This window comes from Panthera tigris, chromosome A1, assembly GCF_018350195.1.
Source record: "Panthera tigris isolate Pti1 chromosome A1, P.tigris_Pti1_mat1.1, whole genome shotgun sequence".
Taxonomy (NCBI): domain Eukaryota; kingdom Metazoa; phylum Chordata; class Mammalia; order Carnivora; family Felidae; genus Panthera; species Panthera tigris.
Window position 1 is genome coordinate 92,769,456 of NC_056660.1, and position 26,944 is coordinate 92,796,399.

The following is a 26,944-nucleotide window of genomic DNA, read 5'->3' on the forward strand; positions in this document are numbered from 1 at the left end:
AGCCATGAAGGTTTCCCTTAGAGACCTTTGTTCATAGTCTGAAATCTCACACGCCTCTTTGTAGGTGCACATGTGTCCTGGCCATTCATGGTGTGGAAATAACTTGAGGATTTCACTGGCACACGATCACATTTTCTAAGTGATTGAGGACACCTGGTTGATAGAGGTGGGGACTATCACTGTTTTGGCCAAAAAGGTTGCCTTGGTCTTAAAGTAATGATGTAACACGAGAAAATCCAAGCCAAGGGCTAAACACATAGCGGGTGCTCCACAAATACTACAGATGCATCGGGGAATTAGAGTCTTCACCTCTTCAGTGTCTCAGATCTTTATGTCGATCGTGCTTTGTTAAGAGGCCTTGTCTCACAACTAAAGGCTGTATGGGACATGAGTGCCCCTGCCACCCCTCTCTTGTGCAGCACACACCCACACCAGGGTAATGTGTTCCCTATTTTAGGCAGGTGCTTGATGAAGAATACAGAGAGCCCCAATGTCATGAAAGAGTTATCATCTAAAGCTTATTTCAAAGGGTCTTGTTTAAAAAAATTGTTTTAATGCTTATTTTTGAAAGAGAGAGAGAGCATGAGTGAGGAAGGGGCAGAGAGAGAGAGAGAGAGAGAGAGAGAGAGAGAGAGAGAGAGACAGAGACAGAATCCAAAGCAGGCTCCAGGCTCTGAACTGTCAGCACAGAGCCTGATGCGGGGCTCAAACCTACCAACCATGAGATTGTGACCTGAGCTGAAGTCGGACGCTTAACCGACTGAGCCACCCAGGCGCCCCTAAGCGTCTTGTTTAAAATAAAAACCACATTTGCCCATGGAGGTCTTATTACACAGGCCCAGCATGCCCCCAGAGTAGGTCACAGAGCCCATTAGCTCATGTTGCAGCTGAAGTATAGCACCGATTGCATCACAGATGAGGGTGAATGCACTCATCTGTCTTCCTGGAAAGCTAGGAATGCACTTGACCTCTATTTTGGCAATGACAGCCTCTTGACCTGGCCATTCTGGGAAGAGGAGATTCTGCAGCTGGGTCCTGGTGGCAGTTCACTAGGGTGGAATGGTGGAGATTTCTAGCCTCCTACCACCCAAGACTCACGGTATGCTCTTTGGCAAGGATTGAGCATGGGCAAGCTAGGAGATTATGAGCATGCTTTGGAGACCAAGAAATGAGGCCAGGAAAACCCTCCCCAGTGGTATCTGAGAGCTGTGAAGGAAAGTGATCCTTAGGAGATGTTGGGTGAAGAGCCAAGAATACCCGTGGTGACCAGAGTCTGGGGTCTGACTGCCGCGGAGACTAGAGGAGGGGCACTCTGCTCCATGACTACATAGCACACACATCCCGGGCAAGTTCTTCTGGGGCAACAACTCACTTGGCCTCACTGTCGTGTGCATGGCGGATAGCAGTGTCTCCATGATGGGCCAGCATTACTGTTCAGTGCTGCTAATTCAAATAAACACTATAGGATATCTTTTTTTAAGGTTTGTTTATTTTTGAGAGAGAGCGCGAACGTGCAAGCAGGGGAGGGGCAGAGAGAGAAGGGGACAGAGGATCTGAAGCAGGCCCCACGCTGACAGTAGCGAGCCTCATGCAGGGCTCGAACTCACAAACCGAGAGATCATGACCTGAGCCAAAGTTGGATGCTCAACCGACTGAGCCACCCAGGTGCCCCCATAGGATATATATTTCTGATATAAAAACCCTCCTCCTCTCCCACACCACAAAAATCTTGATACCTCAAAGACTAATTAGGATAAACTATATCCCTCCCTCTCTTTTTGACTGCAAGCTTTTCGTGTGTAACTAGTGAGGCAGTGATTTCTATCAAGCTCCGGTTCTGGGCAGGGACTGTGCAATCAGTGGCACATTTGTGTCTTCAAGGAAGCCAGCTAGAGCAGGACCTTCAGGTAGACAGTCTCAGTAATGTCCTGTGGGGGAGGAATACAGAGGATGCTGAGGGCATGCAGGGGAGGGGCTGGGAGAAGAGCAGACAGAAAAGGCTCCACCTGCATTTAATTTGAAGGATGACTAGGAGTTGGCTCATCACAGAAATAAAGGTAGCAAAGGGAACAGCATGGCTCCTCCTACTGGAAGGGTGCGGGGAGAGATTACAGATTGCATGCAGTAGTACCACATAGGGTCCCATTAAGTTGGGCACGTCAGCAGGCATCAAGGAATGAGGAACCACGAGAAAGGCATGGGCAGAATTCAGAAAGAAATGTGCATTTGTCAGTTTCTACCAGTGAAAAAAGCACTTGTCCTGTTTTATAGCTTCCCTTTCAGACTGTTTTTCAAGTTGAGGAACGTCCTGATGTCTGTCAGATTGCTCAGGGACACCTCAATTTTATTGACACATAATAGTGAGATTTGAAAACCTTCTGGTAGATCAGTTTATGGAAGCTACTTAGTGAATTCGCTAGATTGGATCAAATTGCCCTTGGCAGCCATACTGCAGATTAATTATAAAGGACCGGCTCTGTTTGCTGTTTTGCAGGTACCATGATCAACAGGATGTTACTAGCAACTTCCTCGGAGCGATGTGGTTGATATCAATAACTTTTCTCTCCATTGGTTATGGTGACATGGTACCTAACACATACTGTGGGAAAGGAGTCTGTTTGCTTACTGGAATTATGGTAAGTGTCTTTTTACTTTGTTTCTTTTGCTTATCCTCTTAGACCATGAAGGCATGAAGGTGCACAGTGTGATTTGATTGCAAGCTACTAGGTTTCCCAACAGCCAGCAGCCAGTATAAATAATCAGTTCTAGGTTGCGAGAGAGCATGGCTGGTTTTGATCTTCATTCTTAGCGTGATACAGCTCCATGAAGCATCAGGGGCTGTTGGATTGCTTTTTGTGGGGAGAGGCACTAGTTTTGAGGAGCAAATCTGGTCTCTAAGCTGCAGCCAGGAAGTTCTTCATTTCAGTATGGGTCCTCTCATTGTCATAAGAGCGAGGTACACTTTCTCTTCTCTGAAACGCGCTTTCCTTATCTGCAAAATGCGGACCATAACAACCTATCCTGAAGTGTGCTGAAGGGCTGAAAAATTGCATTTTCTCAATCACAGAATTAGATTACAGTTGACCCTCAAGCAACATGGGTTTTGACTGCACAGTCTAAGGATATGCAGATTTTTTTTTCCAATAAATACAGTGTAGTACTGTAAATGTATTTTCTCTTCCTTATGAGTTTCTTTCTTTCTTTCTTTCTTTTTCTTTCTTTCTTTCTTTCTTTCTTTCTTTCTTTCTTTTTGGTTTATTTATTTATTTTGAGAGAGGGAGTGAGAGAGCATGAGCAGGGGAGAGGCAGAGAGAGAAAGAGAGAGAGAGAGAATCCTAGCACAGAGCCTGATGCAAGGCTCGAACTCATGAATAATGATGTCATGACCTAAGTTGAGACCAAGAGTGGGACGCTTAACCGACTGAGCCACCCAGATGCCCCTTCCTTATGGTTTTCTTAATAATATTTTCTTTCCTCCATCCCGGGAAAGTTGACTTCTGAGCTCAGGTGTGAAGGGTGGATAGCCAGGCAGTGTGGCAAGAAGGAAGGGCATCCAGGAGGAGGAAATGGTTTATTTGAAGGTAATGAGTCAAGGGGGAGCTTGGTACCTTTGAGCAAGGTCATTGGCCCAGGGGTGAAAAGCGGGACAGTGCCATGGCATGAGGCTGGGACGGGTGGGCAGGTCTTGCGGAACCCTTGAGAAAAGTCTGCTGCCCGTAGCGACACGTCACTGTTCTTCTGTGATACAGCACAAGTTCCTACGCGATCACTACCCCGTACCCACCCTGATTTGACCAGGACTAATTGGTTCCATGTATTTTAGGTGCATACACATCAGAGGCCAGCAGGTTATCTCAAATTGATGACAATGTGGTATGAACTTTTCAGTGTTTAAGCCAGACGTAGCTTCTAATTGATGCACTGTGTTCAGTGACCTGGGTTCTGTCCATTTCTCATCTGCTTTGTGTAGTTTGGCGACAGCAAAAAGTATCATCTTGATGCTTCTTTGATCTTCTGCTTACATGTTGGGCTATGAGAACGAGTACCAGGAGCTCCTAAGCCAGGAAATTCCCAGCATTTCTGATGTTAGGCATCCCTCCCAATGCCCCCACTGTGTCCACCCCCATGCTGGCAGCAGAGGGACAGGATCTCCATGTGAGGGCCTCTGAATGGTGGCCAGGGCAACACGCACCCTGCTAACAGCTGCCTCAGAAGATTGTTCCAAGAGTTCTAACTGGCTGGAAGGACTGAGCTGCTCAGGGCATAGATGGAGTGGGAACATTCTTCTCCCACTTGGTAGTAACCAAACGGGGATTAAGACAGCTAGACGTGAAAATAAAATCTGGGCCAATTTTAAGGTCATCAGTGGTAACGAGAGGCCCATTTCAAGTCCCAATTGTACAGAATATGATCTGGGGTTATAATTTAACATGGTTTGCTTGTATAAGAAAAATAGTTTTGTGCATTTTAATGAACTTTTTTGTTTTTTTTGTTTGTTTTTTTTTTTTTCATTACAACGGGTAGCGCCCATTCTGCTCACTGTTGGATCACTTCCTCCTTTTTCCTCAGAAGAGATAGCATTTTATCATATAGCATAATGCTTTGGGAAATGAAATGTGCATGGGTGTATTTTTGGAGGGCCATAACAAGCCCACGAGGGACATGAATGATGCTATTTATACACACAGAACTGGTAATTACAGAGTCTTTCCCCTTAAGCTTCTTAGAAACAATTTCCTTGGTGTTCCTTTCTGGCAAGATGGCCCCCCCCACCCCCACTCCTTTATTGTTGAATCAGGTATGACTCAGGGCTTGTGCAAATAGCCTAATATGCAGTGGATCGTAGCCAGATTGGAGATTAACCTTGCCTGGATCCTGTGGTACTTGTAGCTTTCCTTGCTTTTTTCTTTGCCCTTCCTGTCTTTCTAGCCTTATCAGACAGCACAAATCTTCTATTTAGTTGTTTGAACCACTCCTTTGCTTAGATGTCACTGCTGATCCTACTTCACAAAAGAAATGAAGTTATAATCCACTTATAATCTATATGGACGCAAATGTGCTGTGTGCACTGAAATTTATAGCGACCTCATTGCCACTGTCTAGATTCATGGTGAAACAGGCCCTCTGTTCCCAGCCTGAGAAGCTCCACTCTATTTCCCTTCTAAGGGACAGATTCCTTTCCTTTCCTTTCCTTTCCTTTCCTTTCCTTTCCTTCCCTTCCCTTCCCTTCCCTTCCCTTCCCTTCCCTTTTTCCTTCCCTTTTTCCTTCCCTTCCCTTTCCTTTTTCCTTCCCTTCCCTTTTTCCTTCCTTTCCCTTTTTCCTTCCCTTCCCTTTTTCCTTCCCTTCCCTTTTTCCTTCCCTTCCCTTTTTCCTTCCCTTCCCTTTCCTTTTTCCTTCCCTTCCCTTTCTTTCAACATTTATTTGTTTTTGAGAGACTGAGGGAGACAGAGCCTGAGCAGGGGAGGGGCAAATAGAGAGGGAGACACAGCATCCGAAACAGACTTCAGGCTCTGAGCTGTCAGCACAGAGCCCAGCGTGGGGCTCGAACCCACAAACTATGAGATCATGACCTGAGCCGAAGTTGGATGCTCAACCGACTGAGCCACCCAGGCACCCCGGGACAGATTTCTTTCTTAACTGGCCCCACCCAAAATGGTTTACTTGCATGTAGAGAAATTCAGTAATCTTGGACGAGCCTATGTGAAATGCTAGGAGGAATAGGATTGTGTCTGTCCCTAGCCCAGGCAGCCTCCCGTTGAGTCGGGCCCCAGAGCAGTCTCCTGGGGGTGAGCTTGGGGAGTTAATTCTATCCCTTGTAAATTTCCCAGGGATCGGCAGTGTATGGCTGGAGGTTTCCTACAAACTTGTACAGTGTTTGCCTGTACAGTGTTTGGCTGGCAGTATAGATACCTAGAAAAAGATCACTTGTTTTCACAGTTCATATAAAAGGTTAGTTTCCTTAAGCTGAAATATGTTTTGTCAGATACTCCCCCCCTCCAAGAGACTTAAATACCAGTTTGTCACCTGGGGATTATCTAAGCCAGATATGGTTTCCTTTTGTTGGGAGGGGGGGATTTATTTGCCTGTTGCCCCTTGGGCTTTCTGCAATGCATGTTTAGATAAACTGTACAATGTCAGATTTCCCCAGGGCCATCTCTCTCTCTCTCTCTCTCTCTCTCTCTCTCTCTCTCTCCATCTGGCCCCTACTAAATTGTGAAAAAGAAATACGACTTACAATACTTCTGAGAGAGGACAGGGCCATCCCTGAATCATCTTGTATATTTTCTCCAAAGTACTGTATTTCTTTGTTTTCTCTTATATTTGAATTTTCTGGTTCTTGTGTTTTAAAAATTGATAGAATTTATACCTTTATGTGTTTTTTTTTTTACTTTGACATAAGATACAGTCGATCCATATGCTAACATCTAAAACACTTACCCATTTCAAAAATGTACAAATAAAGAAATGAGCACTGCATTTCTTGATAAAGCTAATGAAGCGAATGAATTATTTTGTGGCATCGTCTTAGAGGTTCACATTTCATTGGTTACAAACCCAAAATTAAACCGTGATTTAAAATTTTTAAATAGCTTAATTTGTGTCATGAGTGATATTTTTGGGAGCCAAGGACATTAAGATTAATCTGCAGTGCTCTGGGCAGAAATATATTGTTAGACAATTAGGAGAGAGAGTTTTCCAGAATATTTCTAAGAGAGTAACAAGTGAACATTTCAAAAAATAACCTCTCCTCACTTGAAATATCAATTGTGAATACAAGCCAATCAGGCAAAGCTTTTCTCATAGTTTTTACAACTTCGTTTACAATGTTCTACATAAATGATGATGGAAATCCTAGAATAACGGGATCTCAGATACTGAAATGTGTGAAGAGGTATTACACTGTGATAGGTCAGACAAATCACGCAGAAAGTTCCTTTTTACCAAGACCTACCTGATAGTAAAGCCGAGGAGACAAAGATCTCATTCTCTCTCCTGGATAGTATTTTAAAACCATAAAATCCTAGGATCGTATAATAAGTCACTCATCACCCTTCCAGAGAAAAGCCATGAAGGTTGTAATTCCTTTTTTCTCCTTATTCATCTGTCTTTCCTCTGTGGGGTTGTACCAAGGACCTGAGGATTCATTAGTGTGGATGTCACCATAACCAATGGCATGAATTCTCTCAATGGCTTTATTCTTTTGGTTGAAGGTGGCAGGCAGACAACCTTGTGAGATTGTTGTGTCTTCGCTATTGTCAGCTCGAGCTGGTTTCTCATGATCTCCAACTGGATGCAGAGAAGGGAATTGTTTTGCTTAGCATTTAAAAGGTTATCCTGTCTGCCCTTTCATATCTGCACATCTAGACAAAACACATTCTGGAAGCTCTCATCTCCCCTTGCTTATGAATACAGATGATTGTTTCAAGAGGAGAATACAACCTCATTGGTGACAGAGTATCTCCTGTCTTATATGAGAATGAAGGTCCTTCGTTCATTTGCAATTTTCACCTCTCCATTTCTGTGGAATTACGACGTCTCTTGTGGGCCCTTTGTGTAGAATATGGATGACCAGATTTGGGGGCAAAATTACCTTTAAACATGAAGTATCATCTGCCCCATCCTAGGGACACAGGTTGGTGTGTGATAAATGGTCCCCTTGGACTTCCACAGGGTCCCCCCATGGATTCCTCAACTCAAGTGAGTGCCTTTCAGAAGTGTGATTTAGGTTTTGCTCAAACACTTCTGCATTTCATAACAATTGAAAAATCATGGCACCAGTGAATCTTTCAAGTTTTACTTAGGGAACAACAACAATAATATAGTCATTAATTTTTATACCATCTTAGGATGAGAACTTCGGATAATAATCCTGTCAGCATCAATTTACCCCAGTGTTGAGGAGCCTTAATTGAAGGTCCCATGGTGGTTCAGTCAACTGTCAGAGGTCAGCAGTTTTAATCCTGAAGGGTAGGATTACACACTACACTGTCCACTCAGTCTGAGAGTATTCTAAAACATAGCCATAAATTAGCAAGAGCTTATAAGGAAAATGACTGGTATTCAAGAGGGCTAAACCTAAGGTCTGGTTATATTCCTGCTACTTTCTGTCTTTCCATTAAGCGATTTTTCTTTCCCCTGCCAATGGATATGGAAATCCCAAGAAACTTGGTACTGCATGTATGAATAAGCAAAATAATAATAATAAAATAAAAACCTAGGATCCTTTATATGTGTCTTACACAATTTGGCATCAGGTGTTTACTATCAAATACTAACTTTCAAGAAGTTTTTAATTTACTTTTCATTTATTTTGGGGGGTCTTTCTGGTGTATTCACCGAATCTCATCAAATAAAGGCTCAGTGTGGAGAGCCTATCTTTAAATTCTTAGGATAGTTCCTATTTTGTGCAGGGTAGCAGGAGGGGTACCACGGGCCTATTCAGCCCTAAGGCTAAATTCCCCACCAATGCCCCCAAGCCGACCTTCACTTCTGCACAAGAAACTTCCTTAAGAAAGATGACCGCTGGTTTCTCTCAAACACAGGCAAATAGAGGCGGCAGGTGTTGTGACCTTCTAGCTTTTGACTTGTAGATGCCACAGTTCCACCTAAGTTTTCTAAACTATCAGCATTTTTAGTTGGCAAGGCTGGCCTTCCTGTCTCTAAAGTACATGCACTCACACTAGTGCCGTTGCTAATAAGGAGATTTAAACCCGGGGATGAGTCATTGTTGATGACCAGAGTTATGTGCCACTTTCCAACCATCCAAGTACAAGAATGAGCTGAACAAGTAATTCACTCTGAGGGAGACCTGGGTTTTCCAGGCACCGGTTTTATCCCTGAACTCAAAAAACCACACACACCTCCCCTCTTCCATTGGATGAGGACACCGTACCTGACCTCTGCCCTCCTATCCGCAAGTACCACCCCGTCTTTGATAAACTCGGGGCATTTCTCATCAAAATTACCTTGTCATTGATTTTCACGACCCAAGGAGACCTTGCAGAATTCCAGTAGGATGTAACAACAAAGCTGAGTCTTTTAGAAAATTCTATTTGCCAGAACTTTCATGAAAAAATATTTATATCAGACAAGGGTACTAAAATCTATTTATTGTTCTATATACTGAGTCACTCAAGTCCAGGGACAGAAACATGGGCAGTATTTTCAAACACTCATTTTACCTTCCTCTTGGAGGATAAGCTGATATTTTTAAATGAAAAATATTAATCAGGCTTAAAGCTGCTTTATTAATTTGGATGTATCTTAAGGAAAAAGCATGATTTTTTTTTCAAATTAACTATGTTTTGACAAATTTTAATTACTGTTGGTCAAAGAAATTGGCTATCACACTGAAGTTTGAGCTTTTAGGAGTGATTATTAGAACTGCAGGAAGATAATTAATTTAACGCTGGAGTATTTTGAACACTAGCATTTTTTTCATTAGTCCTTCTTGGTGAGGGTGGGGATTCTGGGACTTCTAAAAGAAAATTACACATTTCAGTATTTGTGTTAAATCTTTGGCAGCTGCCTTTTTAAAATCAGAATCAAAACCTTTACCCAAACATCCTAATAAAGGAATTTCCCTTCTGTACAGGCTTGCATCCTTAAATGGTTAAAAGCTTGCTCCCAGAATGGTTTATCAAAAAGCTTCTCGAGAGTATTTGCAGGATGAGAACAACCAGGTGACCTGAAGTAAAATTATGGGAGTACTTTGAACTTTTCCAACATTGTGTGATAAAATTACCTGGGAGAAGATGAACGTCTCTTTTGGGCATCCTGGGGGCCAACATGGCTTACGATTTCTGTGCTCTGATGAGGAAATATAGAGTGGAGAAAAGTACCATATTTTAAATTTTTTAAAGTTTATTTATTTTGAGAGACAGAGTCAGCAGGGGAGGGGCAGAGAGAGAAAGGGAGAGAGAATCCCAAGCAGGCTCCATGCCATCAGCACAGTCTGATGTGGGGCTTGAACTCATAAAGTGTGAAATCATGACCTGAGCTGAAACCAAGAGTCCCACTCTTAAATGGTCAAGCCACCGAGGTGCCCTGAAAAGTATTGTATTTTATTTTTAAAGTGTATTTATTTATTTTGAGGGGGTAGGGCAGAGAGACAGAATCCCAAACAGGCTCCACACTGCAACACAGAGCCTGACGTGGGGCTCGAACCCACGAACCATGAGATCATGACCTGAGCCAAAACCAAGAGTCGGACGCCCAACTGACTGAGCCACCCAGGTGCCCCAAAAAGTCCTATATTTTAATTTGGTAGCAGCTAAGACTCTTCAGGTGTTGGTATTCAACTACTACTTAGGCACTCTGGTCGTCATTTGTGTGCTTCACACTGAGCTGACATAGGGAGATGAACATTCATAATTACCTCTTCTATGGACAAGGCCTTTCTCCCTCCTCTTCCTCTCTCTCCCTTGCAACATCTAATTTGTTAGAAGGAAAGAAGATACACCAGCTAAGGAGAGCCTCAAGATTTGCTTTTAATATATTGGCTTCATAAACACTGTGTTCTCTTCATTTAGTTTTTAGGTTCCTGAGCATCTTGAAGGGACAGGCCAATGATCTGTTTAGTTTTTCCATCGTAACATAAACGAAATGGGAGAAAAGTAACCAGGATACACTTTCTGACTCTGGTGAAAGGAATATGACTCATCTTGTTAAAGACATACAGGGATCTTCATTTCAGAGAGTAACATATGTTCATCCCAACTGTTTCCACATCCATTGTGATGACGACAACTTTGGAGAAAATGTTGTAAAAGCATGTTTACTCTCATTTGTATTCATTTGATGAAACAGAACGCTCCTGGAAATAGATACTGAGTGGACAGCAGCGTCACACCGTGACTTAAATGACTTAAATGACATTCATGTTGACAGGGATTTACTTCGGACCTAGAAAGCTTTCAGAGGTGAACCAGCAATTTTGCATATCTCCACATTTATTTTATTTTTGTAAAGTTACTGTTTTGAAACCCAATTCTATACACATGGCATCCTTGTCTGGTTTATTCAGGACCTGGGGACATAGAAGTGTATGGCTTCCCTAATTAAAATGAAAGTAGAGGAGGGGCACATGGGTGGCTCAGTTGGTTAAGCGTCCAACTCTTTATTTCAGCCCAGGTCATGTCTCATGGTTTGTGAGTTCAGGGCCCTCATCAGCAAAAAGCCTGCTTAGGATTCTCTCTGTCCTCTCTCTCTATGCCCCTCCCTCAATCATGCTCTTTGTCTCTCTCTTAAAATAAATAAACTAAAAATAAATAAAGGAGTGACTGTATATGAACAGAAAGAGGTTTCTTAAGTGGCTCTTGAGGTACCATCAAAGGGTACAGCTAGGATAATGGAGTGACATACACAGGTAATAGTTGCAGTAATTCCCAAATTGTCACACTCCCTTGCTTTTGCAGTTTGCAACAGCGATACTCATTTTCGTGCACAAGACTTTGGGGGATCTAGAGAACACTCAGTAAGGAATGGGCCAGTAGCAGGAAAAAAAGAGAGCCCAAGAATAAACACAAATAAAAATCGACTTTCAAAGGCTCTTGATACCAGTGATTTTCCACTCCTGTTAGGATGTTGATTTCTTTCCAGAAGGATCTCAGCAGTGGCCACCTGCCAGGGGAAAACAATACTCAACTTTGAGTGCCAACTGCCGCTCTCAGATATCTAACAGTGGAAGCCCCTCAGATTTTTACATTTTCTGCTTATTCAGAAAGCATCCCTGCTCTTAAATCTCTTGTAACTCACTGACTGACAAGCACCTGGGAACAGCCTGCAGGTGATCCTGTATTTCTCGAGCAAGTGTTGCCCTCCAGTGGGTAGGTATAGACAGCCATCTTGAGTGGCCACAGATTCCATCCACTGATTGTGATTAGCCCCTTTTCAGTACACCAAAACTGTGTACATTTTGTGGCAAACATTTGAAAGTGAACAGAATAGATGGGTATGCTTCCAAGGGCCATTTTTTTTTAATTTCAAGTATAGCTGATATACAATATAAGTTTCAGTGTATAATGCAGTGACCTGACATTTCTATACATTAGAAAATGATCCCCGTAGGTCTAGCTACCCTCTGTCACCATATAAAGTTACCACAATATTATTTACTATATTCCCTGGAATGTATTTTCTATCCCTATGATTTATTTTATAATTGCAAGTTTGTTTTCTATATTTATTAGTCTCTTTCTGTGATGTCCGTTTTTTTTTTAAACTCCACATACAAGAAAAACCATATAGTACGTGTCTTTCTCCGACTTCTTTCACTTAGCATAAAACCTTCTAGTTCCATTCATGTTGTTTCCAATGGCAAGATCACATTCTTTATGGCTGAGTAATATTCCATTGTGTACACATACACAACATTTTTATCAGTTCATCTATTGATAGACACTTAGGTTGCTTCTGTGCCTTGGCTATCTTAAATAATATTGCAATAAACATAGGGATGCATATATCTTTCCAAATTATGGTTTTCATTTCCTTCAGGTAAACACCCAGAAGTGGAATTACTGGATCATATGGCAGTTCTATTTTGAACATTTTTTGAGGAACTGCCATGGTGTTTTCCTCAGTGGCTGTACCATGACGAGGGGTCCTTTTTCTCCACATCTTTGCCAACACTTGTTATTTCCTTTTGGTATCAGCCATTATGACAGGTGTGAGGTGGTATGGATTGGATTTGTATTTCCCTCATGATTAGTGACCTTGAACATCTTTTCATGTGTCTATTGGCCATCTGGATGTCTTCCTAGGAGAAATGTCTGTTTGGGTTCTCTGCCCATTTTTGATCAAGTTATTTGATTTTTCTGGCTATTGAGTGAGTTGTAGGAGTTCTTTATATATTTTGGATATTAACCCCTTATCTGAATACCTATCATTTGCAGATATCTTCTCTGTTAGGTAGGTGTGTTGCCTTTTTGTTTTGTTGATGATTTCCTTCACTGTGCAAAAGCTTTTTAGTTTGATATTGTCCTTTTATTTTTTGCTTTTGTTGCCCATGCCTGAAGAAACAAATCTAAAATTTACTCCTCAGAGTGATGGCCAAGAGTTTACTGCCTATGTTTTCTCCTAGGACTTTTATGGTTTCAGGTCTAACAGGTAGATCTTTAATTCACTTGCAGTTTATTTCTGTGTATGGTATAAGAAAGTGGTCCAGTTTTCCCAACACCATTTATTGAAAAGACTTTCTGTCTTTTCCCCAGTTTTTTATTCTTGTCCCCTTTGATGTAAATTGACCATATAAGCATGGGCTTATTTCTGGGTTGTCTACCCCATTCATTGATGTATGTGTCTGTTTTTGTGCTAGTACCGTACTGTTTTGATAACCATAGCTTTCTAGTGTAGATTGAGATCAGGGAGCATGCTACCCCCAGCTGTGTTCTCTGTGGTTCTGTACAAATTTGGGGCTCATTTGTTCTAGTTCTGTGACAAATACCATTGGAATTTTAATAGGGATTGCAATAAATCTGTAGATTGTTAATTCTTCCCATTCATGAGCCTGTTATATCTTTCCATGGATTCGTGTCCTTTTCAGTTTCTTTCATCAGTGTCTTACAGTTTTCAGAGTACAGGTTGCTCACCTCCTTAAATTTGTTCCCAACTGTGGGTCCTTTCTAAAAAATAAAATTAGGAGCAAATTAGGCATATAATTTTCTGACTTGCTTATTTAAATATTACATTGTCTTTAAGCATCGCAGAAATAAAATTTTAATACAGCCATAACATATTACGGACACGGGCATGCTAGGAGCAACTACCACTCCTCAATATTAGATCCTGAAGATGAAGACTACCTTATATGGAAGATGCAGAGTTACTTTCATAATGAGTGATTTTCAGACCTATTTGTCATAAGGAAAGCCACGTTACCTTATGGGAACTTGAGACTCTCCTGGCTAACTAGCCAGTGAGCACGTTACCATTTTTGCGAACATAAAGGCGATGCTATTAAAAACTAGTTCAGGGGTGACTCAGTCGGTTAGGCATCTGACGCTTGATCTCAGCTCAGTTCATGATCTCACGGTGAGATGGAACCCCATATCGGGCTCTGCGCTGGCAGTGCGGGGCCTGCTTGAGATTCTCTCTCCCACTCAAAATAAATAAATGCACTTAAAAAAACTAGTTTAAGAGGATTCAAGTCTGTTGAAAGATCCACAATTGTAACATCATGCTGTTGGGTGTCCCTCTTCACTGGGCTCCTGCGTGGACCCTGCCTTCATTGCTCTGTGTCCACTGAGACAGTTGGGCAATATCTGCTGCCCTGTGGCCCTCTCAGGGGAGTGATTCCTTCTGGAGGGCTGGACTTCCCTTTCACAGTCCTGTCAGGAGCTCTTCAGGCTGTGACAGCTCCTCAGTAGCTCCCCCTTCTCTCCTGGTAAGTCAGTTGTGCCCAGGACCCATGAGGTGGCAGCAACAGCATGACTTTGCCTAGACCGCCTCCGGCCCCCCACCCCCCAAGAGGTGCCCCAGCCCTGCCTCCTGGCCCTGTATGTAATCACTGCTTTTACAACCAAGAAGTCCTCACACCTCGTGCCTGTGATCATGGAGCAGGAAACTCTAATCCCTGGGGTACCACACAGTGTCTCACATCTCTTCCCAAGAGACCTGCACAGGGGCCTATCATTCAAAACACAGCGCTGCCGATCTTTTGCAAAACAAAGGTAACCCATGCCTTTCTTAGTATTGGTAAGCATCTGAACAGGACGACTATGCCTTATCTTCAACACTTTCTATGTCTCCATTGTCCAGGTTCAAATCACAGAGATCCTCCCATGATCTTGAAGTTGTGCATACACCGAGATAATGCAGCTCTCTCTTTTCATTCCTGGTACATCACAGTCAATTGGGTGGAAGACCTCTGGTCTTATCTTGAGAGAAGATTATGCAGTGTTATTTTTTTAGAGAATAATTGTTATTTCTACTCCATGCATTTATGCTAATTTACTCATCTATTACTTGTTCCTGTTATATTTCTGGACAGACTTGCTCTGTTTTTTAACAAATGTCTGCAATTTCAGCAAGTTGCCCCTTTACCATTTATTTCTTAGTATTAAAATATGTTTGATTCACATATTATGCTTGAGATCTTAAAATACGTGAACTAAGGTTTTGAATCCCAATCTTCGGGCATGCTACTTGTGTTTGTTGACCATGTGTTTTTGGTCATAATTATTAAAGCCACTGAATGTTACTTTTTTTTTTTAATCTCCAGCTTCTTATGTACTTGGTGAAAAACATTTTTTACTGTGGCTGAGACCAAAAATCATAACTCGTTGGGGTTCTCTTCTCTTCTGATTTTCAGGGTGCTGGTTGCACAGCCCTGGTGGTAGCTGTCGTGGCAAGGAAGCTAGAACTTACCAAAGCAGAAAAACACGTGCACAATTTCATGATGGATACTCAGCTGACTAAAAGGGTGAGTTACCACCCCATGGATCTTCAGAGGGAAGATTTTCGTGTGTTTTCCATTGCAGGGGTGGGCAATCGATTTCTGTTTTGACCTCTCAAGCTGAAACAACCTGGTTTAATGTTAAGGCCTTCTTGGAACCTGTTCCATTTTTTTCCCCCACATTTTGAGAATAGGCCAGTCCTAACTTTACGTCAGCTAGGAAATAATTGGACAACCTTGGTATTTACTCAAGGATAAACCTAGACCACGTCAGTATAAACAAAGAGGCACACTTAACATTTCAGTTTGCAGGATACAAGAAGGGAGTGATATTAGATTGAATAGGAAGGGGCAGGCTGTCAATGTTATCTAGAAATTTAGAGTGTCATCTAGAGTAATGTAACAATGTTTTACTGAGCTTCTGTGAGCCAGTCTCTGGTCTAAAGACTGGGTGTGCAGGGACAATAAGAAACCACCAGTGACTTGTAGGACTCCGAGGTAGGAGCAGAGACAGGCCCTTTCTGTGATTTAAAGGCTGTGCAAGAGATGAAGGGCAGCAGAGCCCACTGGGAAAATATGGCAGACAACGGGAATCACGGTGTTGACACTCTCTCTGTACGAGGCTTGGCTCCCAGTATGTCACCTGTGTAAACTGGTGTCATACGCAGACAACTTTCTGAGAGAGGCACTAGCATTCTGCCCATTTTACAAATGTGGAAGCCAAGACACAGAGAGGTTAGGTAGCTTGCTCAACGTCACTATATCCAAGAGGAAAAATCTTCTTCTCCCACTCCCGCCAAATGTTTAGCCTCTCTTCCTAGTCACTTGAGAGACCAAAATACAAGGTCAGAAATAAAGCTAAAAATCCTTTTTTAGCAGCGTCATGTTGCTAACATAATTCAACGGAGAATCCAATCGGGCTGTCATCCAAATAACAAAACACATTGTCATTTGGTAACTTTACCCATAAAAGAATCCATGGCTGGTTCAAGGAGAGTTCCAATTTTCAGTGGTTTTACGCACTTAAAAAAAATTTTTTTTTAATGTTTATTTATTTTTGAGATGGGGGGAGGGGCAGAGAGAAAGGGAGACACAGAATCTGAAGCAGGCTCCAGGTTCTGAGTTGTCAACACAGGGCCTGATGTGGGACTCGAACCCACGAGCAGCAAGATCATGACCTGAGCTGAGGTCGGACGCTCAACCGACTGAGCCACCCAGGCACCCCTGTTTTTACTCACTTTTGATTTTGGTTGCATACATAAAAGTAATCATGGTTCAGTTGGTAAATACTTCCTAATAGCTCTGTCATTTCAATGTGCCTATTTATATATAAGGACAGTATTTACAAAATGTAAGCATGGATTCCAGTTGCCTTGCTATTTTCTAAGTCTTACCACCAGACACCATTGTGAGACTTTATTGCATTTGGAAGGTCCACATATAGTCTAGGTGATCTCAGCCACTTGATTGCAGATATCATGCTTTTGGCCTGGAGGTGCCCCTTTAGAATGTCTTCTACTCTGCACAGCTTTCTCTCAACTCCGGAATTCGCTCTCCAAACTCATGAACATTGGCGAATGTTACAGAAAAGCACAAGGAGAGCCATAAATTCAGAGCTATTAGTCCACATATAATCCAAAATCGTAACAGATGTTTTGTGGATTTTGGATGCATTTCATACTGTACGGTTCGTATTGAGAGTCAAAAGAACTTTACTTTATCAAAAGAACTCTTCCCAAAAAGTCCCCTATGTAATCCAAACAATTTTATCATGAAGATCATACCTTATAAATTTCATAAGAATTAACTGAATGCCACACTGAGGTAGAAAATTCCATTAAAACATCATATAGCCCATACATCTGCATGTAAATGTTTTCAGCAACAACACCAAAAGCTGGGACAGGATCACAAATTAGAAGAACCAAGTTAGCACATTGAGGCAGATTTCCCCGCATTTCCTAAGCAGGTACTTAGTTTTATCTTAAGGTAAGATGCCATTTCTTTAGATTTACTTTGGGACATCAATATTCCATATCCTACTTACTGAACAGACTATGATGTTAAAATCTGTGAGATTTGTACAGGTCTCCCAGGTTCAGTTGGGAGCCATTCCAGGTTGGTTTTATAATTTAATTAGTTTAGCTCAAGATCACTCAGCCTCAGCACCACTGACCTTTGGGACTGGATAGTTCTCTGTTGTGCAGATGTCCTTGTGCATTGTTGACTGGTTAGCGGCATCCTTGGTAGATGCCAGTAGCATTTTCTCTAATTTGTGACAACCAAAAAAATGTCTCTAGACATGGCTGGGACAAAATTGCCCACAGTGAGAACTGCTGCTTTGGTTTGTTATTCCCCAAGGATTTGGAGCCTGGGACAGTCCTCATAGTGGATATTCTTCATATATACTGAATTTATCATAATCTTCCTGGGAATAAAATGTAATTATTTAACAAAATATATAGCATACCTATTAGAGTTGCAGTTCGCCTAATATTGTTGGAGTTCTGTGTTAACTGCTGAGGATATAGAACTGAAATACCAAACTCCAGGACTCAGGAAATTGTAAGCTTTTCTGGTACTCTTCCTTCAGCAAATCAGATATAAGAACTGTTTTTTTTTGTTTCCTGTACTTGGGGCAGAAAAATTGGCTTGTGTTCTTGCTTATGTTGCTTATGACCCCACTCCCCCACCCCCAAGCCCATTCTTGGCCCCTTTTGGAGGACTATGGATCTAGATGACTTCCACTCGTTTTTATGAATGGGACTCATTTCTCCAAGTGGATCATGTTTTCTGATCTTACAGCTCTTCTGTTACAAGTTCTTGTATACTTTAGCCTGACTCATTATCTATAGGGAATCTGTTTATAGAAAGCTTTTTCATAAGAAGTATTATTGTAAATTCAAAATTCACATTCTCCATGATGCTTTATTAATTCTCTTATTTTATTACGCCTCCTTAAAAATTTAGCTACTTTGCAGTATTACTTCGGACCAAGGCACTCCAAGAAGTCTTGCTGACAGCTTGATTTTTATAGGCAAAATGTCATTAAGTGCAGGTACAAATGTTAAGACGTCATTAGAACCAAACATCAATTTCTCATTTATGATACCCATTTCATTATTATAGTCAATACAATATATGAAAATAATAGCCCTTTTATAGTCCTCTTCAACTTAATGAGTACCATTTACTTGGAACTTGATTCCATTTGGTTATTTATGGAATTTCTAAATGACCCTACTTTTAATTTTAAGTTTTTAAATAAAAATTCTAAAATACCAGAATAGTAGGGTCCTGAGCTCACCTCTTCCTATGGATATACCAAGGCTACAACTACAGATAATGCAACCGACTCTGAAAACGACCTGAACACTAACAGAACAGATCTTCCACAACTGAAGACTTAAAAGAAAAAGGTACATGGAGAAGCAGCGAAGATGGACCTGAGAACCAAATTGCCTGCATGGCGACCCACAGGATGGACGGAGGTCACAGGTACAGGGATCCTACCTAAGGCACAAAAGCAGCAAACATCACATAATGGGGCATCCCCTGTTACTGGGGACCTTCAACAGAAAGGTGAGTCCCCATATGTTCATAATTCAAAAGTTGACAGGGCTTACCTCTGAAAGACATGGGGGCCTACAGGCCTCTGAGACTCTGCTCTTAAAGGGCCAGTGCACTGTATCTCTCAGTCCCTCTCAATCCAAGACCCAGCACAGACAACAGACTGGAAAGCACCTAGATTATACATGAAGGAAATTTATTGAATAATTTTAGGGTATGTGCTGGAGAGGCAAGAATGGGTAGGAACTTGTCCAGGAATGGAAGTGCTGGTGGATACAATTTTTTTTTTTTTTTTTTTTTTGCTCTCCTGCAACCTGGGTTGGCAAGACTTTGTAGGAGCCAATTTTGGTACTCTCCATCCTCCTTGCTAGCACTGTTCACCCCACCACACCTGGCGAGCATTCCCCTGAACCAACTACTGCCCCAGGGAGGGGGACCAGCCTCACCTGCCAGTAGGCCCAGAGCAGTCCAGCCCAGGCACAACAGGAGGGCACACGCAACCCACACAGCAGACACCCCTGAAGTACCTGGTTCTGCTGACCAGGGTGGACTGCACAAGTGGGCCCCACAGGATACCTGACTTCTAAGACCGGGAGACTTAGCTGATCTACCTAATAAATTGTAACAAACATGGAGAGTGAGACAAAATGAAGGCACAGAGGAATATGTTCCAAAAGAAAGAGGTCCAGGAAGCACAGAGAACCCCACACAAGATGAATCCAAAGACATCCATACTGCAACACAAAATAATTAAAATGGCAAAAGTTAAACAGAGAATCTTAAAAGTAATGAGAGAAAAGCAACTAGTTATGTACAAGGGAAACTCCATAAAGCTATCAGCTGAGTTTTTAGCAGACTCTGCAGGTGAGAAGGGAGTGGCATGTGATCTATTAAAATTGCTGAAGGGAAAAAAAAAAAACCTACAATCAAGAAAATTGTACACAGCTAGTTTATTATTCAGAATTGAAGGAGACATAAAGAGTTTCCCAGACAAACAAAAGCTAAAGGAGTTCATTATCACTCAATCATCCTTAAAAGAAATGTTAAAGGGACTTCTTTAAGTGGGAAAGAAGGGTCTTAACAAAATTATGAAAGGAAAAAATTTCACTGGCAAAAGCATATATGAAGTAAAGGTGGTGCATCAGTCACTCACAAAGCTAGTATGAAGGGGAAAAGGCAGAAGTAGTAAAATCAGTTACATTATACAAAAATTAGTTAAGGGATACACAAAAGATGTAAAATATGATGTCATACACATAGGACATGAGTGGCAAATAGAAAGGTAGTGCTTTTAGAATGTCTGCGAACTTCAGCAACCCTCAACTTAATATAGACTGTTATACACATTGGATATTATATATGCACTTTGTTGTAACCACAGGCCAAACACCAGTAAGTAATAAGTTTACACAAAAGAAACAGAATCCTAACACAAAACTACAGGAAGTTATCAAACCAGGAGAGATCAAGAGAAGAAAGAAACAGAAAAACTACAGAAACAACCAGAAAACAACAAAATGGCAATAAGTACATACCTGTCAACAATTACTTCAAATGAAAGTGGACTACATGCTCCAGTCAAAAGATACAAGGTGACTAAATAGATAGGAAAATAGGACCCATCTCTGTGCTGCCTACAAGAGACTCACTTCAGACACAGGGACACATACAAACTGAGAGTGAAGGAATAGAAAAAGATATTCTACGCCAATGGAAGGTGAAAAAAATCTGGAGTAGCAATACTTCTCTCAGGCAAAATAGACTTTAAACCAAGATTGTAACCAGAGACCAAGAAAGGTGCTACATAATGATAAAGGGATCAGGCCAACAGTCAGGATATAACAATTGTAAATATCTATATACCCAACCTAAATACATAAGCAAATATTAACAGACAAAAAAAGAAAAATTGACTGTAATACAATAATAGTAGGAGACTTTAACACTTCACTTACATCAATGGATAGATCATTCCAAACAGAATCAACCAGGAAACAGTGGCTTTGAACACACATTAGACCAGATGGACTTAACAGGTATATTCAGAACATTCTATCCCAAAACAGCAAGAATACATGTTCTTCTCAAGTGTGTATGGAACGTTCTCCAGGAAAGATCACATATTAGGCCACAAAACAAGTCTCAATAAATTTAAGAAGATTGAAATCATATCAAGCACCTTTTCCAGCCACAAGACTATGAAACTAGAAATCAGTTACAAGAAAAAAGCTGGAAAAAATACATGGAGGCTATACAATATGCTGCTAAATAACCAGTGGATCTATGAAGAAATCAAAGGGGAAATTAAAAAAAAAATACCTTTAGACAAATGACAATGGAAATACAACAGTCCAAAGCATTAGGGATGCAGCAAAAGCATTTCTTAGAGGGCAATTCATAACAATACAGGTCTACTTCAAGAAACAAGAAAAATAATAAATACATAATTGAAACTTACATTTAAATAAACTAGAAAAAAGAATAAATTATGCCCAAAGTTAGTAGAGGGAAAGAAATAATAAAAATCAGAGCCAAAATAAATAGAGACTAAAAAAGAATAGAAAGGATCAATGAAACTAAGAGCTGATTCACTGAAAAGGTAAAGAAAATTGATAAGCTTTTAGCCAGAGTCTTCATGAAAATAAAAAAGAGCAAGGACTCAAGTATATAAAATCAGAAATGAAAGAGGAGAAATAATTAACACCACAGAAATGAAAAGGATTATGAGAGACTACTACAAAAAATTATATGCCAACAAATTGGACAATCTAGAAGAAATGGATAAATTCTTAGAAACATACCGTCTTCCAAGACTGAATCAGAAAGTAGAAAATCTGAACACACCAATTCCTAGTAATCAAACTCATCCCATACCAAACCCATGCCAACTACTACTACTAATAAACTGCCAACAAATGTCCAAGACCAAATGGCTTCACAGGTGAATTCTACCAAACATTTAAAGAAGAGCTAACACTTCTCCTTCTCACACTATCCCAAAAAGTTAGAAGATGAAAGAATGCTTCCACATTCATTCTACGAGGCCATCACTACCCTGATTCCAAAACTAAAGACACTACAAAAAATAGAAAACTACAGACCAATATTCCTGATGAACATAGATATAAAAATCCTCAGCAAAATATGAGCAAACCACATACAACAATACATTAAAAGGATCATCCACCAACAAAATAAAAAGGCAATCTACTTACTGAATGGGAGAATACATTTGCAAATGATAGATATATCAATACGGGGTTAATATTCAAGATATTTAAAGAACTCCTACAACTCAACATCAAAAAGAACAAATAACCCAATTAAAAAATGGATAGAGAGGGGTGTCTGGGTGGCTCAGTCAGTTAAGCATCCGACTCTTAATTTTGGCTTAGGTCATGATCTCACAGTTTGTGAGTTCAAGTCCCACATTGGCCTCTGCACTGATAGTGCAGAGTCTGCTTGGGAATCTCTCCCCCACCCTGCCCCCCCCCCTTACTCATGCACATGCACTCTCTCTGCTCTCTCTCTCTCTCAAAATAAATAAGCATTTTTAAAAAAATGGATCGAGAACCTGAACAGAAATTTTCCAAAGAAGACATACAGATAACCAACAGGCACTTGAAAAGATGCTCAACATTCTGCATCATTAGGGAAATCCAAATCAAAACAGTATCAGAAAGACAATATATAACAAGTGTTGGCAAAGATGTGGAGAAAAGGGAACCCTTGTGCACTGTTGGTGGGAATGTAAACTGGTGCAGCCACTATGAAAAACAATATAGTCATTCCTAAAAAAAAAAAAAAATTAAAAATAGAAATACTATACAACCCAGCTCTGGGTATTGAAGAGTAAAACACTAATTAGAAAGGGTATATAAACCCCTATATTTATTGCATTATTTAAAATAGTTAAGATATGGAAGCAATGTAAGTTTCAATCAATGGATGAATGGATAAAGAAGATGCAATACAGATATACACAATGGAATATTACTCAACCATAAAAAGAGTGAAATGTTGCCGTTTGCAACGATACGGATGAAGCCAGAGAGTATAATGCTAAGTGAAATAAGTCAAATACATATTCCATATGATTTCACTCATATGTGGAAGTTAAGAAACAAATGAATAAACAAAGTAAAAAAAAAAGAAAAAAAGACACAGACTAAAAAAACCAAGCTTTTAAATACCCAGAACCAACTGATGGTTGCCAGAGAGGTGTGGGGTATGGGATGGGCAAAACAGTTGAAGGGGATTAAGACATACATACTTCCAGTTATAAAATAAACAAGTCACAGGGAGGAACAGTACAGCATCAGGAGTAGATTCCGTATTCTTGGAACAACTTTGTACAGTGATGTAAAGATGTAACTGTACTTAGGCTGAGCATGTTGTAACAGGTAGAACTGTCAAGTCACTATGTTGTACACATGCAACTAACGTCATGTTGTATGTCAACTACAATTTCAAAAGAGTTCTAAAATCTGAATGATCATTCACGAATGATTCTGGGACATAAGAGAGAATAGAGTAAACAAGCACCTAAACACCATACATAGTTACCAAGACGAAGCTTAAAAATACAAGGTCAAGGGTGCTCCTTACCGCTGGAGAAAACTACCACTATCCCCTGAAGCAGTGCGGCAGAAGAAATCCTTTTTTTCTCATGGTCAACAGAGGTAATGATGATAGACATTCTGAAATCTGAACATGACTGTAAAAAAAAAAAAAAAAAGCAGTGAGTGTTAAACGATTGATTATGCTTCTGAGAAGAAATGTAACTTTCCAAGCCTCCCATTGTGTTTCGTAACTGAACTGAACAGTTTCCATGAAAAATTATTCACTGTGCACAAGTTTTCAGAGGAACAATTTCACATAGAAATCGTTTCTCTGTTGGACAACATCAGCCACATGAAATACCATGTGTGAAAGTACAGCACATTATGCCTTGCACAGTCTATTAAGGGAGATTGTTCTATGCAATTCCAAAAGTTTAACATGCCACTCTACAATTCAAAAGTGGCCACGTACCCAGAATAATCTAATGATTTCAAAATGAAATCATTAGCCTAAGGACAATAACCTGTCACTGGGCTTTTAGTAAGATGGGACCAGCAACTTAATAGATTTGCAATTTATCACCCTTCCAGAGATACTATAGCATAGATAATGTGCTATATCTTTTGGAAATGTTATTACTCCTCAGTTGCATCTGAACCAAGAAGAAATCCTGGAGTTTGGCCCTCTGCACACTTTCATTTTGGAAGGAAACTTGAAAACAAGCAATTCTGAGAGCCCAGACGTAATTTTTAAAGTAGCTAGATGTACCACAAAGGATAATTATACATATTAATGTCCACTGTGGGTGTTTCCAATCCTGTTAAGAATTCTCAATAAGATCCATAATAAGAACACCATTATGCAGTTATATAATTTTTTGTCCTACGTATCTCTTAACAAGCGAACAGAAATTCTGGAGGATTGAGTCTCTGGAGCTTTTACATGGTGCTTGGAGACACAGCCCCGTGGGTGAGAAAGCAAAGTGACTGGATCGCTTGACCTTGCCCTGTTCCAAAGCTATAGCACTCACCCAGCCCCAGGTATCTGCTCTCAAGAGGGCCTGGGCAGCATGTGGTCCTAGTGTCCAGGTTTAGAAGTGTTGTCTGTGTTTGTCCCCGGCAGCCTGGAGGCATCGCCCACAGCCTGTGAAGCAACATTTTACCCATTTTACCACAGTTACAAGAACGAGAGGTGGAAAACTCTTGCTTCTTAAGTCAGAGGTTATGTCCCTTCTCTTAATCTGATAAGAATGGAAGCATTGCACCAAAATAAGTCTCTGAAGGGAGAGGCAAGGGGAAACTGGACCAAACAAACAAACAAAAAAATCAATTAAATAACAATCAGGAGAGTCAAAAGCAAAGGAAAACTATAAACAAAGTACTCTTTAAAACAGTGCTGTAATGTGTATCTGTATAGGTTTGAGCAAGGCAAAGTTTCAGTGAAAAGTCAGTCAGCTTTTAAGTGCTTTTGTGGTTTATCAAGTATTATTACACTTAAAAATATATTTTACCTTACGACCTCTGGCTTTAATATTTCATCATTACCTGTAAACGTCAGCGATAGAACATTTCATGACTTTTTTAACTGCAAAGGTGGTTTTAAGGCATCTGGGTAAGTACTGTTATCTTTAATAGTATTTTTGCTTTTAGGGCTTTTGTTTTCTCAACATAACTGATTATTATTATGCCTTTCAAAATGTTTCTGATGAAAGATTTTAATTGCAATGGAGCATGAGTCAGGCAGAGCAAATGTTCATGTTTTCCTTTTTTCCCTGGCTGTGGAGGAAGGGATGATGGGAGGAGAGAAGTTTCCTGCTAAGAAAGAACCTTCCCCTCACTCTCCTTGTTTCTTGACATTAGAAAAGTATTGCACAGAGTTGTTGGCTCATTAACTGGCACAAGAATCACTACAGCTACTAATTTTTGAGGGCTAGATCTGTGATCCCCCATAACAACCATCATGGGCTCTAGCATATGGTAGACACTTCATAAATTTGTTGAATTAGTAAATGGAAATTAGGGAAGACGTAGTTACATCTTACGTCTCTTCTGTAACCTGTATACCCTTCTTATCAAGAGGGTCCTTTGGTCGGGGCACACGGGTAGCTCAGTCGATTGGGCGTCTGACTTTGGCTCAGGTCATAATCTCACGATCTGTGAGTTCAAGCCCTGCATCAGGCTCTGTGCTGACAGCTCAGAGCCTGGAGCCTGTTTCAGATTCTGTGTCTCCCCCTCTCTCTCTGCCCCTCCCCTGCTCATGATGTCTCTCAAAAATAAATAAACATTAAAAATTTTTTTTTAAAAAGAAGGTCCTGTGGTCAATAAATATGTATCTGTGGCTCATGATTAGAATTTATGATGCAGGGTGCCTGGGGTGGCTCAGTCGGTTGAGTGATTGCCTTCAACTCAGGTTATGATCTCACGGTACATGGGTTCAAACTCTGCATCAGGTTCTGTGCTGACAGCTCAGAGCATGGGGCCTGCTTCAGATTCTGTGTCTCCCTCTGCCCTCCCCTGCTCATGCACTCTCTCTTTCTCTCTCTCTCAAAAATAAATAATAAAAACACTAAAAAAAAAAAAGGAGTTCTTATGATACAATGTATACACTATGGTACCAAATACTTAGCGCCACCTATGTCCGAAGCGCTGAGCTAGGGAGACACAAAGGTTAGTGATATTCCCCTGTCCTCTGAGAGTCTATAAATGCCCTCGAAGGGCAGGACAGAGCTCTAGGTTTACACTGTTAGACGTCACGGCAGCATTCTTAAGTACATAAGCAGAGGAAACTTTCCCTCCAAGTCAACTTTTCTTCTCCAGTTTCCCCTATAAGTTTTCTGTCATGGTCATGTAACAGTTCCCCATTGTTTGAGCTTGTGAAACACTGAGGTGCTTTCCACCCTGTCCCTTCCAACCCAAAGACAGACCAGAAAAACATATTCCAGACACATGTGACCAGTAAGCAGAGAGCACATATTTCTACTTTTGGACACATGTCTTGTGACCGCTACTTTGAAAAAGCAGCAGATGGGATGCTTCCAGAGTTTTCTTCCTGGGTTTCACCACCTATTAGAGAGTTAGAAAGGGAAATGTTTCAACATAAATGCCTGTGTTTCACAGTTTTTAAAAGCAGCTGTAGGGATTTCATTTTCAGACGAGGAATCATGTTCATTTTTAGCCTGTCAACTACAATGAGCATTTTGTGCATGTGAACCCTGCAACAAAGAACTTGGGGGTTTCACTCACCCCCATGAATTCAGAATGAGGTTCCCTACTCCCCTTCAGCCATTCCCCTGCCATCCCAAAGAGGAAAAACAATCATATAAAATACACCGATGACAAGCAATGAATCGCCTTGTTCAAGATTTAAGGACTTGGGTCATTTGGCGTTTGCTGTGTGTGGATGGGAATCCAAAG

The 26,944-nt window shown here is 40.9% G+C and overlaps 1 protein-coding gene across 5 annotated transcripts in view; it reads left to right on the forward strand.

Annotated features, from left to right (window-relative positions):
• KCNN2 (potassium calcium-activated channel subfamily N member 2) overlaps positions 1-26,944 on the forward strand; it is a 157,195-nt gene that overhangs the window by 118,047 nt on the left and 12,204 nt on the right. For all 5 annotated transcript variants that reach the window (XM_042958702.1, XM_042958706.1, XM_042958713.1 and 2 more), the window contains 2 exons: positions 2,495-2,636; positions 15,315-15,425. In XM_042958702.1, the coding sequence (XP_042814636.1) occupies positions 2,495-2,636; positions 15,315-15,425 (253 nt within the window). The remainder of the gene's footprint in view (positions 1-2,494; positions 2,637-15,314; positions 15,426-26,944) is intronic.